The sequence below is a fragment of the Sebastes fasciatus genome, chromosome 3, assembly GCF_043250625.1.
Source record: "Sebastes fasciatus isolate fSebFas1 chromosome 3, fSebFas1.pri, whole genome shotgun sequence".
Lineage (NCBI taxonomy): Eukaryota > Metazoa > Chordata > Actinopteri > Perciformes > Sebastidae > Sebastes > Sebastes fasciatus.
In genome coordinates, this window is record NC_133797.1 from 23,360,340 (window position 1) to 23,376,665 (window position 16,326).

Genomic DNA, 16,326 nt, shown 5'->3' on the forward strand with positions numbered 1-16,326 from the left:
AGAGAGACCATCTCCCCGCTGACACAAAGCTCTTTGTTATGTTGTTGTTATTGTATTCTCGATTTGGGTTGGAGGTCACCGGCAGTCCTGTTTTCGGCTTTGTTTCGGTTGGGTAAGCTTTATATTGTTTTTGGTAGGACTTCTGTATGATTGGCCCTCGGTATTTTCCTCGCTTATTTTGAGGTTTGATTCCCTTTGTCTGATTTGTAAGTTACTTTTGTTACCTTATTTCGGAAAAAAATATGTACAGTAGTCAACAACGAGAGACAAATACGTTTTTGATCCCATTTGAATTGCGCCATGAATCACAGTTTGCCGTAGTATCATTTAGTTTTATGTGAAACCGCTCAGTGAACTACATCTCTCATCTCGCACTATATATGTCACCAACACTAGCTAGCTAGTTAACTTAGCTATGTTCCAGGCACAAATGAAAAGTTATCTTACCTGATGTGTTTTATCAAGCGACTCCTGGTCTTTTAATCGGCCAGGAAGAGAAAGAACGAGCGAGACCCGTTCCTGATCTGAGTTCATCCCAGTACGAAACACACAATAATCGTAGCTTCAGAGAGAGAGACTTTTGGGTGTGCAGTCTTTCTAATTACTTATTTTCAGTCTTAACTTGCAAAATTATGTTTTAAATTGACAAATATCATATGTGTGATTCATGGCGTAATTCAAATGGGCTAAAAAAATATTTGTCTCTCTCCGTTGACTACTTATTTTTTCCGAAATAAGGTCCAATGGTGGTCCACCGGAAGGGGCGGGACTTCGCCACTCAATAACTATTGTTAGTTGTAACTTTTTGGAGGGGGTTTTACGTTTGAGCCATTTTTATGTAAAAGAGAATCAGACCTACGTTCTGTCGAGACAAATTAAATATTAAAAACTGATTTCACCTCTCCACTCTCTCTGCTCCATAACAGAGAAGACAACAGTCTTAAGTTTGACAGTAATGTTTATTGAATGAACAACCATGCTGACTGAACACGTCCACGATCACATCACAAACCCAGAATATCTCCATCACGTCCGTCGTCAAAGCTCAAGGTTTGAAGGCGAGTTCAAATTCAGTTCACGAACGGCATTTTTTTTTTCTTTTTTTTCCTGACGAATCAACCTCAACTTCCAAAATCACTTCTTGAGACACAAGTGGAATGAAACGCAACAGAATAGGATGATCTGACTTTTTTCTATCAGCGTCCCTGTAGCAGAAGCAGTTAATTTCCATCTTCGCCGTGATGAATACTCTTGTCTGTGACCTTTAGGCTTGTGTTCCACAACTGTGTTTTGTGTCTAGTTATTAGCTCAGTGAGCTCTCGCAGTCTAGAAGTCATTCATATTCAAACACAGACGGTACTCGTTTTCCTGTTGACGTGAATGGCCATTGTGTGTGTGTGTGTGTGTGTGTGTGTGTGTGTATTGTAAGTTGCAGTACCCTTTAACGACCCATCGCCTCTGACTCTATAATACTCCCTCTTTTTTTTTTTTTTTACCATTTCCTACGTGTCGATCTATCCATCACTCCTGATGACGTGAAACAGTGTGACGTTGTAGAGCACCTGGTGTCCGTTGTTCCAGGTGTACAGCGCTCTCTCTCTGGGGTTGTAGTCCATCATGCTGATGTGGGAGTACTGGTTGTGGAAGGGGATGTCAGTGTACTCGTACGTGGAGGAGTTGGTGTGGTAGGCAAAGTGTACCTTGGCCCCGGCCAGGTGGGAGTTGGTGACATACAGGGTGCCGCAGATCATGAAGGCCTCCCCTGCGCTGCGCTTAGGAAACCCCGTGTCCCAGCTCCGGAGGACCTCCAGCGAGCGAGAGTCCAGACGACTCACCTGCATACAGAGAGGAAGGGATGGTTTACAGAGATCGCAAGATCATAAAACAGTTGACACTGATTGCAGAGGTGAGCTGCAATCAGGTTTGTTTTTCCTCCTTGTTCAAATAGACAGTTCAGTGTTTTTCTTTGGGGTGTAATTTAGATTGTAATGATGAATTGTGTTTGGATTATTAATTTCATGTCGGTGAACCCGAAGACCGAAGAACTTTAACTTCCTATTGAATTGTTTGCATTTTATTGAGCCTTTTCAAACCCTATAGGCGTAAGCAGGAGTTGTAACAAGTGCACAGTGACAGAGAAAACAAGCTGTACACAGTACATTAAAATCATGTTAGGTAAAACTACAATACACTTGCTGTTCATTATGATAGATTGCATTATACAATGCAGAAATCTGCCTCAGCTTTAATGGATTCTTAACAACCGTGGGAGTATATGACTTGTGGAAGGTAAAGCAAACCTGCTGACGGCAGTGACTTCTGACTGGAACAAACATCAGTGGGTTAAGATTTAATTTCATCAAATTTTAACTTCAAATGTACCTTTTTTTAAATAGAGTGAAAACATATCTTCATGTTCATGTCGCTTGTTATTGTGTTTAGTTATACACAGACTGTACCATAATGTTTCCAGCATTTGGAATGGAGGTGTAGACGGCCCAGAGTCCCATCTCATCCGCCATGAGGTCGATGTCAGAGGACCCCCCCCAGCTGTAAGGGAAGGTGTTGTTGTAGCCGGCTCCACTCAGGCTGCGCTGGAGCAACACGCTGCGAGAGCGGAAATGGTACTGGATCTGGAAAGACAGACACATGCATCTCTCACTCTGTTTTTCTGTCTTCATCTCATTCCCTAGGTTTCTATTTTAATCTTTCCACATCTATGCACATATGTGTCTCAATGCTTGTCTGTGTATTCGTATGTCTGTCTTTGTGAAGCACTTTGGTGCAAAACCTGTTTGCTTTTTAGGGTGCTTTCACAGGGGGGGAAAGGGTGATACATTGTTGTAGTTTAGTTCTCGTCCGGTTCCTGTTCACACTGACTTTTTACAAACAAACCAGAGGAGTAAACATGAAGGTATACAGACTGACAGGTAACTTATTGATCCTCATCCTGCATCATCAGGACCCACGTGGGGAAATCAAACTCTGGTTACTGAAAGAAGTTTAAGCAGCACTCTAATGCTTCTGATATGTATATTTATGTTCTTTGAAGAATAGCTGATTATACGCATTAATAGTATTATTAGACTGCAAATAGACCACATGTTCTGATGAATAATGGTAGATACAGGACTGTACAAAAGCCCCTTTGCGTGCTTCCAGATAATAAATGGTAAATGGACTTGCATTTATAAAGCGCCTTGTCTTCCGATCACTCAAAGCACTTTACACCACATGTCAGCATTCTTCCATTCACACGCACACACATTCAAACACTGATGGCAGAGGCTGCCATGCAAGGTGCCAACCTGCCCATCAGGATCTAATCCAAGTAAAAACTCATTCACACACTGATGGCACAGCCTTTGGGAACAAATTGTGGTTCAGTATCTTGCTCAAGGACACTTCGACATGTGACTGGAGGAGATCGAACCACCGACCTTCCGATTGGTGGACGACCTGCTCTACCTCCTGAGCCACAGCCGCCCAGATGACTGGTACAAACACATACTGCGAACATCAGGGAGTGCGCGGGAACACTCATGTGAAGCATTACTGTGGGGTCGCTGTTGCACACGTTTTAATGGAGTTAATGAACTGACACACGTAAGTGTACACGGAGTCAGATAAAAGCACAACCGTTTTAAATCCTGTGGTTGGTTCGTTTGCTTTCACACCACAAATAAACCGCACCAGAATCCACCTGGAAGTGGACCGAGACCCACCTTTTTCAAGCAGTCTCGGTTTGGTTGTTTGATCCATACCAGGGTTCGATTGACTGAGCTATCACACCACCCCCAACGAACAGAACTAAATGGGGACCTGAGTTTGTTTTAACCTAACCAAACAGGTTAGGTGTGAAAGCACCCTTAAAGTGCTGTATAAATGAAATAAACTTGAATCTCTGGTCATCTGATTATCAAACTGCTTCTTCTCCTGTATTTCCACTCCAGCCAGTCTCCTACCAGGATGTTGCTCTGGTGTTTGTTGTAGTAGAGTGACCCATTGTAAACCACGTGGCCGGTTCCCGCCCAGGGGTGGGGCAACAGATGCTGCACAAAGTTCTGCCCCTTTGTGAAATCCCCCATGGTCCTGTACTCCAACACACGCCTGCCCTTATAGTAGCCGTCCATCGACCACACCTGATGGAGGAAGAAAGAGAAACAGGTTTACCTCTGATGTCACCTCTGTATGCAGGATGCAAAATTAACACCCACCAAGCATTTAATTCTGTTAAATTGACAGAGAGATCAGTAATGGACACCTGCCATGCTCACCAGCATCTTGATTAGATAATGACATGGTGTTTGGCTTTTGTCTGCCCCCGTTGGCCAACGCACAACTTAAGCCAATGAAATCTGTGACAGCAATCCAAAGACATTTAACTGACCGTACGCTAAACTCCTCACCCCAACAGCGGTTGTCTAATCATAGCTTAGCAACCGTAACCAGGCACAGCAGGTCTGTCAAGCTTTTGATTTCTCCACATGCCGAAGACGTGTGCATGAGGCTTTAGTGAGAATATCCAAAGAGTTTAACCCTCTGAGACCCACAATAGACCCATTTGTGTCTTTTTTAGGGGGGTGCAGGGGATCTCAGGGGGAGATAGCAGGTCAACAGTAGATGTCACATAGAAGTGGTGTACATCATCTGAAAGCTGGGAAGCTGAAGATTCATTTGAGATGCAGCTCAGCACTGTGTGTCAAGCTGTTCTAGTCATGAATCAGAAATAAACAGGAATTAATTAATTAATTGATTAATTAATTCATCAAAAATACATTGTTACAGTGTATAAGGGTTTAGAACATTATGATAGAAGCATATGATGGTCATTCCCATGCTCTATTATGTCTCATAAATTGTTGCAGCAATGTTTGGGTTGTTATCATTTGTTACACAGATTTGGTGCTAAATTGAAAAAAAAATATACCACTCGAGAATTCATAAAAAAAATCAATAATCGCTCCAAAATACCACATTAAGACACCAAGACCTTGAGGAACACCATAGAAAGAGCCATGCTGTGATTTGGAATCAAAGATGTTTGACATTTGGAAGTTTCTGCAAGAATTGCATTTTTCGGCGAGCACTTCTGTTGTATAAACTGCTCAGAAACCCCCTTAATGTCAATATACCTAGGAAAGCCATCCAACCTCTGAATGCTCTTGGTCTCTAGTTTGTGGTTGTTAAGTTTCATGAGGCTGTGATTATCCTAGAAGTCACCACAGGTCATTTTATACAGTGAAGTCAAGTCACAAAAATGGTCTCACTACAATGAAATGGCTACTATGGAGGCTAACATCATCACACATTAATATAATTGGGCTCATTGGATCCACAAGAGTCTCAGCTTTACAGTGATATCCAATTTTTGTCCAAGACTGTTTAGGGACCCCAGTATGCAGAAACATTCAAACACATCATTTTAGAATAGGCAAAAATAACACATTTATACTGCATTCAAAAAACTGCATTGTTTTTGCCCCAAACTGCATGTGATTATCATAACGTGGGCATGTCTGTAAAGGGGAGACTCGTGGATACCCATAGAACCCATTTTCATTCACATATCTTGAGGTCAGAGGTCAGGGACCCCTTTCAAAATGGCCATGCCAGTTTTTCCTCGTCAAAACTTGAATTTTTTTTTCGTTATTTAGCCTCCTTCCTGACACGATAGCATGACATGGTTACTTCGGTTTTCTAGTTTCATATGAGAGCTGTATCTTCACTCCTGCAACAGCTTCTGAAAGACAGTAAAGTCAGTGGGTCACGGGAGGTTAAAGGGTTGTGAATTCTTAAATTGCTTTCTCTAAACCAAAATTAAAAGGAAAAGTGTTTGTCTAATGTAAACTGTAAATGTCGAAGTAACCTAACCTGCAATGTTACTTCCAAAACCAAGGAGCCCATCATTAAACAACCACCTTTTATGTAGGATTAGAAAAATGTAATTAAAAGGAAATTAAACGTTCGCATATCCACCGTGTGGAAGCTGGTCCTGGATGCTACTAAATCAGAGATTTTAGATTCATATTACTTTATTGTCCATTAGATTTACATAAAATGTGTCTTCTGCACTGGCATATAAGACAACACACACCATACACAACAATACCCAACAGACACACACAAAAATACACAACACTTAAAGTCCTAAAGGGGTAATGTTAGCATCTCTGTCCTGCTCTATTTGAGGAGGTTCACACTCCAGCAACCCAAACTCATTACACAAGACAGTTTTATGTTTGTCAGACACATTGATCATCCTCAAAGATTTTCCTCTTGTGAAAGTGAAAATATGAACGTCAAAGCATGAATCTGTTAGGCTATATTTTTCTATAATAAGCAGAGTTACACAGACGTGTCAGATCTTGCATTTTTCCTTATCATTATGGCATTATAATACAAGAATTTAATTTTTTTTCACAATTTAAGAATACATAAACATAACAAAAATAACAAATAATATAAAGTGCAGGAAGACGCAGAAAACCCACTGGGTTTATTTGAAACCTCCACTTAAATAATGTTAAAATTTCAAGATGTTATAGAGAAACACAAGATTAATAAATTTGACTAGTTTCTTTTTATTTTATGTCCATTTCTTCAGCATGAAACATCAACTGGTGAGGATGCTGACTCATACTGGGACATGGTGCTTTAGCCTCAGTCGTGTAGCATGATGTCATGTATGTAGCCGTCAAGTCCAGTCAGAGACAGTTTTCAGCCCACACAGAGTCAACATTAATGAGCTAACACTTGCTAGCTATACAGCTAATCATATCTGCTGGATGGTTTTCTCTTTCACCGTCCGTAACCATCAGAGATCCCTGGAAGAACAAACGGACAGAGAACGAGAGAAGACGAAAGGGGGGAAGAAGAGACAAGATGGGAGGAAAATTGAGCGTCAACAGCATGGAGGATTAATTACCCAAAGTGGGACGAGAGGTGAAATAGATGAAAGAGCAGAGAACGCTGGCAAGAGAAAGCATTGTTGGAGAAAAGATGCTCGTTATTCCCTCTGCAAACAGAGAGAAGTGAGGGCAGAAAGGGGGGACCGGATGAAAAGGACCCTTTTCATTTCGTGGGTCAAAGAAAAGAAAATCTCTCCTGCAGTATCAGAACCATTTTTTTTTAAATTACAGTTGATTTGAAGTTGCAATATTTTAAATTCACATTGAATTAGAGACTTTCAGACAAAGGCAACTGATTGCAGTGATTCTGAGGGCCTTGAATAACTCTGTATTTAACTGAGACTTAGCTTGAGGTTTGCAAAGACAATGAAACCGGCTGATTACTCTCTTCTCTTCTCTAAATACTTCTTGTTCCAACCTATTTTTCTCCTTGCTTCACCAGCTCATCTGATGAAGCTTTCTATTTTAATTCCCTTTAAAACAGTGTTTCAAAGGAACTGGAGTCCTTTTGTTTTGTGGCAGCTGTAATCGTCTCGCATTTGAATGCACCATTTGCTTTATATAAACAAGCCCCAGACGCTGATTATACAACGAACGGTGCGTGCTGGAAAGTGATTGGGGAATTTTTTTTTTGCTGTCTCTGAACTCACACCTCAGTTTTACAGCTTGTCACACCGTTTTCTTTTTGCTCCTTCCCAGTTGGCCTTCTCCCATACTTCCCTGAAGGATAGGTTTGGATTTAGTCTAATTAGCCCTAATACAATACTTGCATGCTGTGAAGTGATCTCTTCGGCGTGAAACTACACTGTTAAAGATAGAAAACAAAATCCACAGCTCTTGTTCTGTGCAAATGTTTAGTGTTAAGTTCAGCTTGTTAAACAAATCAAGTTGGTTTCATTGCCAGGGCTCAAAATTTACTTTTTTCCTCAGTGTCCCACAACTGTCCCAATGTTGTTGTTTTTTTTCATTCTACGTAATAAATATAGTTATATTATAAATACGGCTGTCAATCGATTCAAATAGTTAATCGCGATTAATCGCACATTTTCTATCTGTTTAAAATGTACCTTAAAGGGAGATTTGATACTTGATATATCTAACTCAGACTCCTGAAGCCTCATATCATCTTCAGCTGAACTATTGTAAAAAATAAAACACGAAACAAGGATGTTGTCCCGTATTTCTACAGAGTTAAGGCCCTGACACACCAAGCCGATGGTCGGCTGTTCGACAGTTTGGGGCCGTCGGTGAGCGTCTGTCGGCCTAGTTTTTTTCGGGGTGTCCCGCACCGTCGGCTCTAGTTTGCCCGTGTCTGAGGTTTTTCAGCCAATTCAGCATGTTGAATTGGCGGCGGAGCCCGTCGGTGGGAGAAGAGAGAGAAGAGAGAAGAGAAACGGAAGTGAGGAAAGCAAGCCGACGGGTAAAGTCAAGAGGAAAAACACAGAAGGCTCTTCTCATTTTTCATCTTCATCTCATCTGATCATTCCAATACACGGATATTTTCAAAGCGACATGGCCATCTGGAATGAGGCTAAGTGGTGAGTGAGTGTGGTGTGAAAATGGTCGTCAGACGCCGCTTTGTTTCATGTACGTATCATAACAACAGCTTTTATATCCACCGTCCTCAGTCTTATGGGTTCCCCTTTTTGAATGACGTATACAGACTACCGCCGCCTGCTGGGGTGGAGGGTTATTTCATCTCAAGCAGGCGCAGAACGTTCGCGCTAACTGGCCGTCAGCTGTAGTCTTTGTGGTGTTTTCAAATGCAACTTGTCAGCCAAGACAAAGGCGACGCAACAGTTGGCCTTCATCGCCGTTAGTTCTTGGATGTTGGCTCGGTGTGTCTGGGCCTTTACGCTACGAAGGGATCGCTTCACGGTTAGTAAGGAGAAGAAGAATGATTACAGCAACCAGTGAATCTTAAGAATAAAACAAAAACAATCCTATCTTTAATGTCTACTGCAACATGTCTTGACCTCTTTTCCCCTCTTCCTCTTGTTTTTCCTTTCTCATCGCCTCCCGTGCTTCCTTCATACCATCCTGCATGTCTGTCCTGACTGTTGCTCTTTTGATCAACCTTCTCTCTCTTCCCCGCTACTCTCTTTGTTTCTTCCTCCTTCTGTCCACCCCCTTTTTCATTTCCCTGTCTCCTGTCCCTGCTTCACAACTCTTCACCAACAGGCCCCATTCTCTCTCTCTCTCTCTCTCTCTCTCTCTCTATCTCTCTCTCTCTCTCTCTCTCTCTCTCTCTCGCTCCTTGCTGCATGTCTCTCTCATCCTCTCTCTCCCTCTCACACTATCAGCAGAGACATCTTGACAGATCAGGGGAGATCCACACCTCAGCAGCTGTTCTCAAAGACAGCGACAGGTGTGTGCATACGTGTGTGGGTGTGTGAGTGTGTAAAGTACAATGGGTGCACACACATTCACACACACTGATGAGCTAATGAAGAATTCATAAATGCCAAACTGGGACCCTGTGCAGACACTGTAGTCATGGATACCAAAGGATGTATGAGAATGACTTACAGTGTGTGTGTGTGTGTGTGTGTGTGTGTGTGTGTGTGTGTGCGTGTGTGTATGTGTGGCACTAGTTCCACTAAGCTTTAACTGAAAAGATGCAGGTTGTCCAGCCTTGAAATTCACTAATGGATTTATATGATTTTATATGATTTAATACAATTTTAAAACAAAATATAATTTCTTTTTTTTTTTGCCAGTAGGTAGGTGATATTTCTGACACTCAATATCCGCAACCTTACAATCATGACCTTATGAAATATCAAAGGCTGCCAAGGTCACCTGCTTGTCCATGCTAGAAGCATTCACAGATATCACTGTTTTATATCTGTATTTCTTGAGAGAAAAAAAAATCCTGTTGTTGAGAAGAGACCACCTTTTCGTTGTATGTGCCCAGTGAGCGACTTTCATTGGAATGAACGGGACATAAAGGGAGATTTGTCAAGTATTTAATACTCTTATCAACATGGGAGTGGGCAAATATGCTTGCTTTATACAAATGTATGTATATATTTATTATTAGAAATCAATTAACAACACAAAACAATGACAAATATTGTCCAGAAACCCTCACAGGTACTGCATTTAGCATAAAAAATATGCTCAAATCATAACATGGCAAACTCAAGCCCAACAGGCAACAACAGCTGTCAGTGTGTCAGTGTGCTGACTTGACTATGACTTGCCCCAAACTGCATGTGATTATCATAAAGTGGGCATGTCTGTAAAGGGGAGACTCGTTGGTACCCATAGAACCTATTTTCATTCACATATCTTGAGGTCAGAGGTCAAGGGACCCCTTTAAAAATGGCCATGACAGTTTTTCCTCGCCAAAATTTAGTGCAAGTTTGGAGCATTATTAAACCTCCTTTGCGATAGCTTGTCACTTGTATAATATGGTTGGTCATACTGACCCCGCTACAACCTAAAAATCGGCAGTTGCGTTAATGCTTTAAAGAAATTAGCGGCATGAAAAGCATTTACTTTGACAGCCCTAAAAATTACTTGTAGAATGTTTTGATTTCGCTAATAGTGCCAACACAGCATTAGTGCATACACAGGCTAAATAATATACAATTCATTAGATTATAATTAAATGAAAATACTATTTGTTGAACTATGAAGCCTTCTGTAAAAAATTTTTTTTTATATCATGATAATTTAAATGAATGAAACTGAAGGCTTTTCACGGAGTACCACTGACTCCTGGGGATCCCCGAACCCTACTTTGAGAATCAAACTGGTTAATGCAAGTGAAAACATTAAAGAAAATCTACTTAAGCTCTGCAAATGTTTTATGGAGGAAGGAAATGCATCCGACACATCTGTCAGGCCTCAAGGAAACACACAAAGCATTTTACTAAAGAAAATGTAAACATAAGTTTGTTTACAAGAGAAATCCACAGGGTTCCTTTAAGCTCGAAGAAAAAAAACACGATAAAAGTGATTTCAGCAGATTAAAGCTTTTTATAGTTTCTCTGTCTTTGACTGTTTATAATACAAATCCAGAAAGAAATGTACTGGATTTGTTTAGTAAACAGCATTAACAGACAGAAACAGAAAAAGCTTCCTATTCTTTGGACAAATATGCAAACAGTCACTGGGACCAGGAACGAGCCCCAACCCATAACTGAAACAGTCACACTGGTAACTGGGAGACAGGAAGCAATAACTGGGATACTGCTGCTGTGTGTAGCTCCTTCTCATCACCAGGGAGAAGCTCTAATAGGGAACAGGCAAGGGTCACCATGGCGATATAAATCACACCTGGCAACTGGGAGACAGTCGCCTTGACAACTAGTTTAATGTGCGCTCGCCGAACAGTGTGTGTGAGTGAAGACAAAGTGCACACAGGAGTCATTTTGGAAATAAGGCAGAAAGAAATACATAAAGAAAAATATAGAGCTTAACTACCCTATGACAACATTCATAACACCTGCTTCACTTGTCATGTACACATACATACACGTACACACTGTACACCTACCCTGCTGTCAGAGCTGGGAATCATGGCGTCAGTCATCCAGGAGCCAAATCGGGACCCCGAGGCTCTCACGGTGATTGGGCTGCTAACTGCCGTCAGACGACCACAACCTGTCAACAAAGGATGGACATATCAATGTTATCACTATTATGTAGTCATATTATTTCTTTATATTAATCGTGTCTCTAGGTGGAGGCTTCAGATAAGCCCAGTGGGGTGTTTTGCCTCTTCCTGCACTGTATATACAGTATTATTCATTTATTTATTTTTTTATTTTGTATAGTCTTAAATTGTGCAAAACAAATAAACAAATAAACAAATAAACAAATAAACATTACGAGTTAAATCTGAACTCACGATTTAAAAAATAGCAAGTTTTATTATGAGGGGTGGAAATAACAAAAATGGATGTGATAAAAATGGATGCGAATTAAGAAATGGAGCCATAAAAATTTATGTGAAATGAAAAATGGAGTGATGAATTATCGATTTGATTAATTTAAAGCCGATTCAACTAAAACAGTCGTGATATCATGAAAACAGAGCCACGTTTTCATCATTTTCGCCTTTCTTACATTCGTCATTCACAACACAAAATTGGCATTTATCATTTAAGGAAAGTGGCCTCAAGGGTGGAAGTAACAAATAATAATTGAAGAAAGGGGAATTGATGAAAATGTATGTGAACTGAAAAAATAGTGATAAATTGTCAATTGATTTGATAAACTTGATTGACATTTTATTTGAGACAGTGTTGCTCTGATAATCAACTGTCGACAATTCATCGTTCACAGCACCCAACTGACATTTATCGTTTACAGCACGCAATTTTTGTCACTTCCGCCCAAAATGTCTATCAAAAACCACGCCAATGACTACAGTGCAGGCAAATGTCTCAAATTCGCTGTGTGGGCGTGAATGATGAATGTAAGATGGTGAAAATGATGAAACACTGCTCTGTTTTCATCATATCACGACTGTTTTAGACAAATCAGCTTTACATTAATCAAATCACTTTGTAATTTATCACTCCATTTTTCATTTCACATGCATATCCCATCACTTCCATTGTTATCATTTCATCTTTGTTACTTCCACCCCTCATATTTCATATTTGCAGTAAGCAAATAGTGAAGATTATGGAAGTGGAGTAACAATATGTGTTGAGTTTGGAGTGAGCGATGTTGCCTTTCAAGGTCATCTGGCCTTTTTGTTTATGATCAACCATCGCCTGCCACAAATCTCTATTCAATTTATCAACATTTCATGAAGTCTATTCAATAAAATGAAATTTTTTAACTTCGAAAGAAATGTGTTTTTGAGAGGTGGAAGTTTGAGGAAAAGGCGGACTTGTAAGAAACATGTTTAAAAAGGAACCTTCAAAAGTTGGTAAAGCAGAGGCCGAGATATCCTTACTGTTAGATGTCCACATATTTCAAACCTCACTGCCCTAGTCCGCAACGCTGGTTTTCTGTTAACAATTTCAAGGTTCCCTCCAGAGCCAATAAATGGATTATACAACTATTTTCACAGGCTGAGTACTCGTGAAAATAGACTCGTCTCCATGTGAATAATCTGGCGTGCCCCTTTAAACCACTTGAATGCCAGACATTTCACGTCCTTGACTTTAATATATAACCTCATGACTTAATTGAAGGCAGTAAAAGTAATATTTTTGTGTGTATTACTGAGTATTACTGTCCATCCAGCACATACCGAGTTTGTTCATGCAGCTGTGTAGCCTGGTCTCCAGCAGTAAAACTCTCTGCTGGAGCTCCTCGTAGTCGTACGCTCCGATCTCTTCCTGAATGGCTGTCAGGATGATTGACAGGTTGAGGAGCTCCAGTCGAAGGGTGGCCAGCGTCTGCAGGTCCAATCTGTACTGCTCGACCACGGACAGAAGGGGTCGTAGCTGAGACATCTGGCCCTTTAACTCCTGTGGGTGCAAGAAAGACAGGAAGGGAAATGCGTTAGAGAGAAGATGGATTTGTCCACACTAATGTAACTCTCTCTCTTTAGGGCGAGGGAGCTCAGAGTAAAGCCACTGCTCTTTCACAGCCAACTGAGGTAGTTTATGTGTCTGGTCAGGACGCCCTCAGAGTGCGACTACTTCCCTGTGGATGAACAGACCCCAGAATAGACTCAAGGTGCTTTCCATTCAGCTAGTTATGCCTTTTCCTGTCCTCACTCCTCCGTCCTGCAGCCTGTGACCCGGAAACTGATGGAGTGAGGAGAGAGGAGGCTTCCACAGGAACCACAGGTGTATTCTAGGTGTATTTCAATGGGAATCTGTTTAGTGATTAGTCAGCTGATCTGACAGGGGACGGAAAGAAGGACATTCGGTCTGTTGTGGAAACAGCGTTACTCTAAAATGAATGTTACTGCATGGTTTAAATATTGTAGATTAGACAAACTACTTGTGGAAACAGGAATAAAAGCACCAACGATAGCTCTGTTATTTGTTATTCATAAAATAAAAATGATTAGTTGTGTGTATAATCTGAATGATGAATGAATCATAAAAATTCTCTTGCAACTTTGTTTCCTTTTTCTTCATCAGCCAGTTTTATTTTCTTCGCATATGCGACCAAAAATCTGTCAAGTGCGACTAAATATTTTCATTGGGTGCATCGGTGCACCAGACATTTAGCAGGTCTGTCTGTGTGTGTGTGTATGTGTATATGTCTGTACTCCTTCTCGGGAAACAAAACCATAAAACATACCGGTACTTCAAAATGAAGAGAACAATCAATTGTTATTTCATGAAGAAAAATGCTGCAGTAGGTAGAGTAGGTAGACTGTTAATCTCACTATCTAAGCACCTTCTCCGATAAAAGAGAAGGGGACGCATCCTATTTTTTTTCCTGATAATGCTGCATTGTGTACAACAACTCTGTGTTGAAATCTGCAGGAGGGGAGCTTTACAGGAGGTGCCATTCATTTACATTATGATTAAGGCTCTATTCAGAAAACATGAGTATTGGGCGAAGGTAAATTCTCACGTTATCATGATGTGTTCAAATGTAATCTTGTAAAATTCAGTTTTTGGCAAGAAACTGGAATAATCCAGTTGTTTGAAGGAGATTTTTTTCCACAGCAATATAAAATAGATAATAGAGAAGGAATTATGACCTGTTTAACTTCCTAACAAAAAACAGTATGCAAACTGTAATAAAGGAGTGGATGTTGAAGTACATGGGATTTACTGTTTTACTTTTGTTTTTTACCGTGGTATCGAATTGGTTTCCAGATTCGTGGAATTTCACTGGTGTTGGTATGGACTACTAAATTTCTGGTATCGTGACATCCCTAGTGTAGGCCTATGGGAACTGACAAATGCCTAAAATGTATTATTGCGACGCCAAAAGGCGCAGTGAAAACATTTGGGTTCACAGTGCACCAGTGCACCAAGTTAGTCTGGAGCCCTGTGCACCTGATCTAAAGTCTATTGGTGTTATTTCTATTGCAGTATTTTCAGTATTGGAGCAGCAGTCATCGTGTTTTTCTTTTAATCCTCACTAAATCATTTAAAAAAATTACAAAAAGGGTTCCCACAACCAAATCAATATTCCTTTTATTCAGTTTTCAATGTCAAAATTCAGCAGAGGGGGAAAATATGCAGATAATTTAGCTTTCTTTAGTGTGAGGCATGTCTAACCACAGGTAGGGTGTATCTGTTGGGGCTACGTTGATTGACACTCATTGTTGGTGAAAGGTTCAAATGATTTAAATGTGAAACTGAAGGACTAGCGTACGTGCATAACGTTATGTGTGTCAAGTTTCACATTGAAAACTGAAAGGAACAATCTAATTGATTTGGGTGTGCGAACCCCTTTTGTACTTTTTTCCCGCTTAATTATCTCTGCACATTTGACAGATGAGATGCTGTCCATCATGAGTAATTGCCGTCTCCATCCTCGCGTCTCTTCCTCACCCCTGTCTCTCCCAAGGAAGAGCTGGTGAGTGAGGGAAGCGAGGAGCCACGTTAGCCAAATGGAAAGCGCCCCCAGAAAATGCTGGAGGGACGACATATCCCATCTGGCCTGGGAACGCCTCACAATCCCACAGGAGGAGATGGAAGATGTGGCTGGAGGAAAGTACGTCTGGATTACTGTGCACAGTTTGCAGGCACTGCGACCCAGATAAGCAGCATAAAATGGAGAGATAAATCTTTCATTGCACTTTGGCCTCCCATCAGCAGCTAAAGACAGCTTTTTCTATGACTGAAGATTTATCTTTTCAATATTGTCAGGCTAAATTTGAGCCACTGTGGATGGAGAGAAGAGAACGTTTTCCTGCAATCAGCTTGAAGAAAGATTAATATTTAGCACATGCATGATATGTATGTCACATGACTCTGTGTGACGCAGCAGGAGGATAAAGGATTTTCCTAAAATTCCCCTTTCATTTCTCTGTTTCAGTCTCGACACTTAGATCTCGTTTCACCCTAAAATCCCCCCCAAAAACTGTTTGCTGTGTGTCGAGAGGAGCTGGATTTGATATGGGAAAAAAAGAGGAGGATTAAAAGAAGTGTCAAAAGCGAAGACAAAAACCGTATCATCTCGTCAGAACATCTCACACCCCCGCACATAAACACAACAACACATCCAGGAAACAGACTTGGCAGTCAGTCAAACGCTTTATGAGTCTAATCCCTCCCCTGCTATCTTCAAATCAGGACCTAAATACTTTTTCAACATCACTTCAAAACATTTTACAAAGCTTTTCTGGCATACAATTTTTACATGCCATGAGGGAATAGTGTGAAAATTCTGCGATTGCCTGGGTTGACATTAAATTCGCCCGCCTCATCCTCACTGATTGGTATTGGCATCATTATTTGAATATAATTGTAAATTTAATTAAGGGTGGGTCCATCTGTGTTCTTTTCCGTTTTTTTCAAATGGTAAC

General features: G+C 40.8%; 1 protein-coding gene across 1 annotated transcript in view; it reads right to left on the bottom strand.

The window, feature by feature from the left end:
* Positions 1-944: 944 nt before the first annotated feature.
* The window catches only part of LOC141764449 (noelin-2-like), a 31,562-nt gene continuing 16,180 nt past the window's right edge, over positions 945-16,326 (bottom strand). Inside the window, exons 4-8 of the mRNA XM_074629712.1 lie at positions 13,132-13,351; positions 11,419-11,525; positions 3,966-4,142; positions 2,460-2,633; positions 945-1,835 (exon numbers count right to left, since the gene is read on the bottom strand). Coding sequence (XP_074485813.1) covers positions 1,515-1,835; positions 2,460-2,633; positions 3,966-4,142; positions 11,419-11,525; positions 13,132-13,351 — 999 coding nt within the window. The 3' untranslated portion in view covers positions 945-1,514. The remainder of the gene's footprint in view (positions 1,836-2,459; positions 2,634-3,965; positions 4,143-11,418; positions 11,526-13,131; positions 13,352-16,326) is intronic.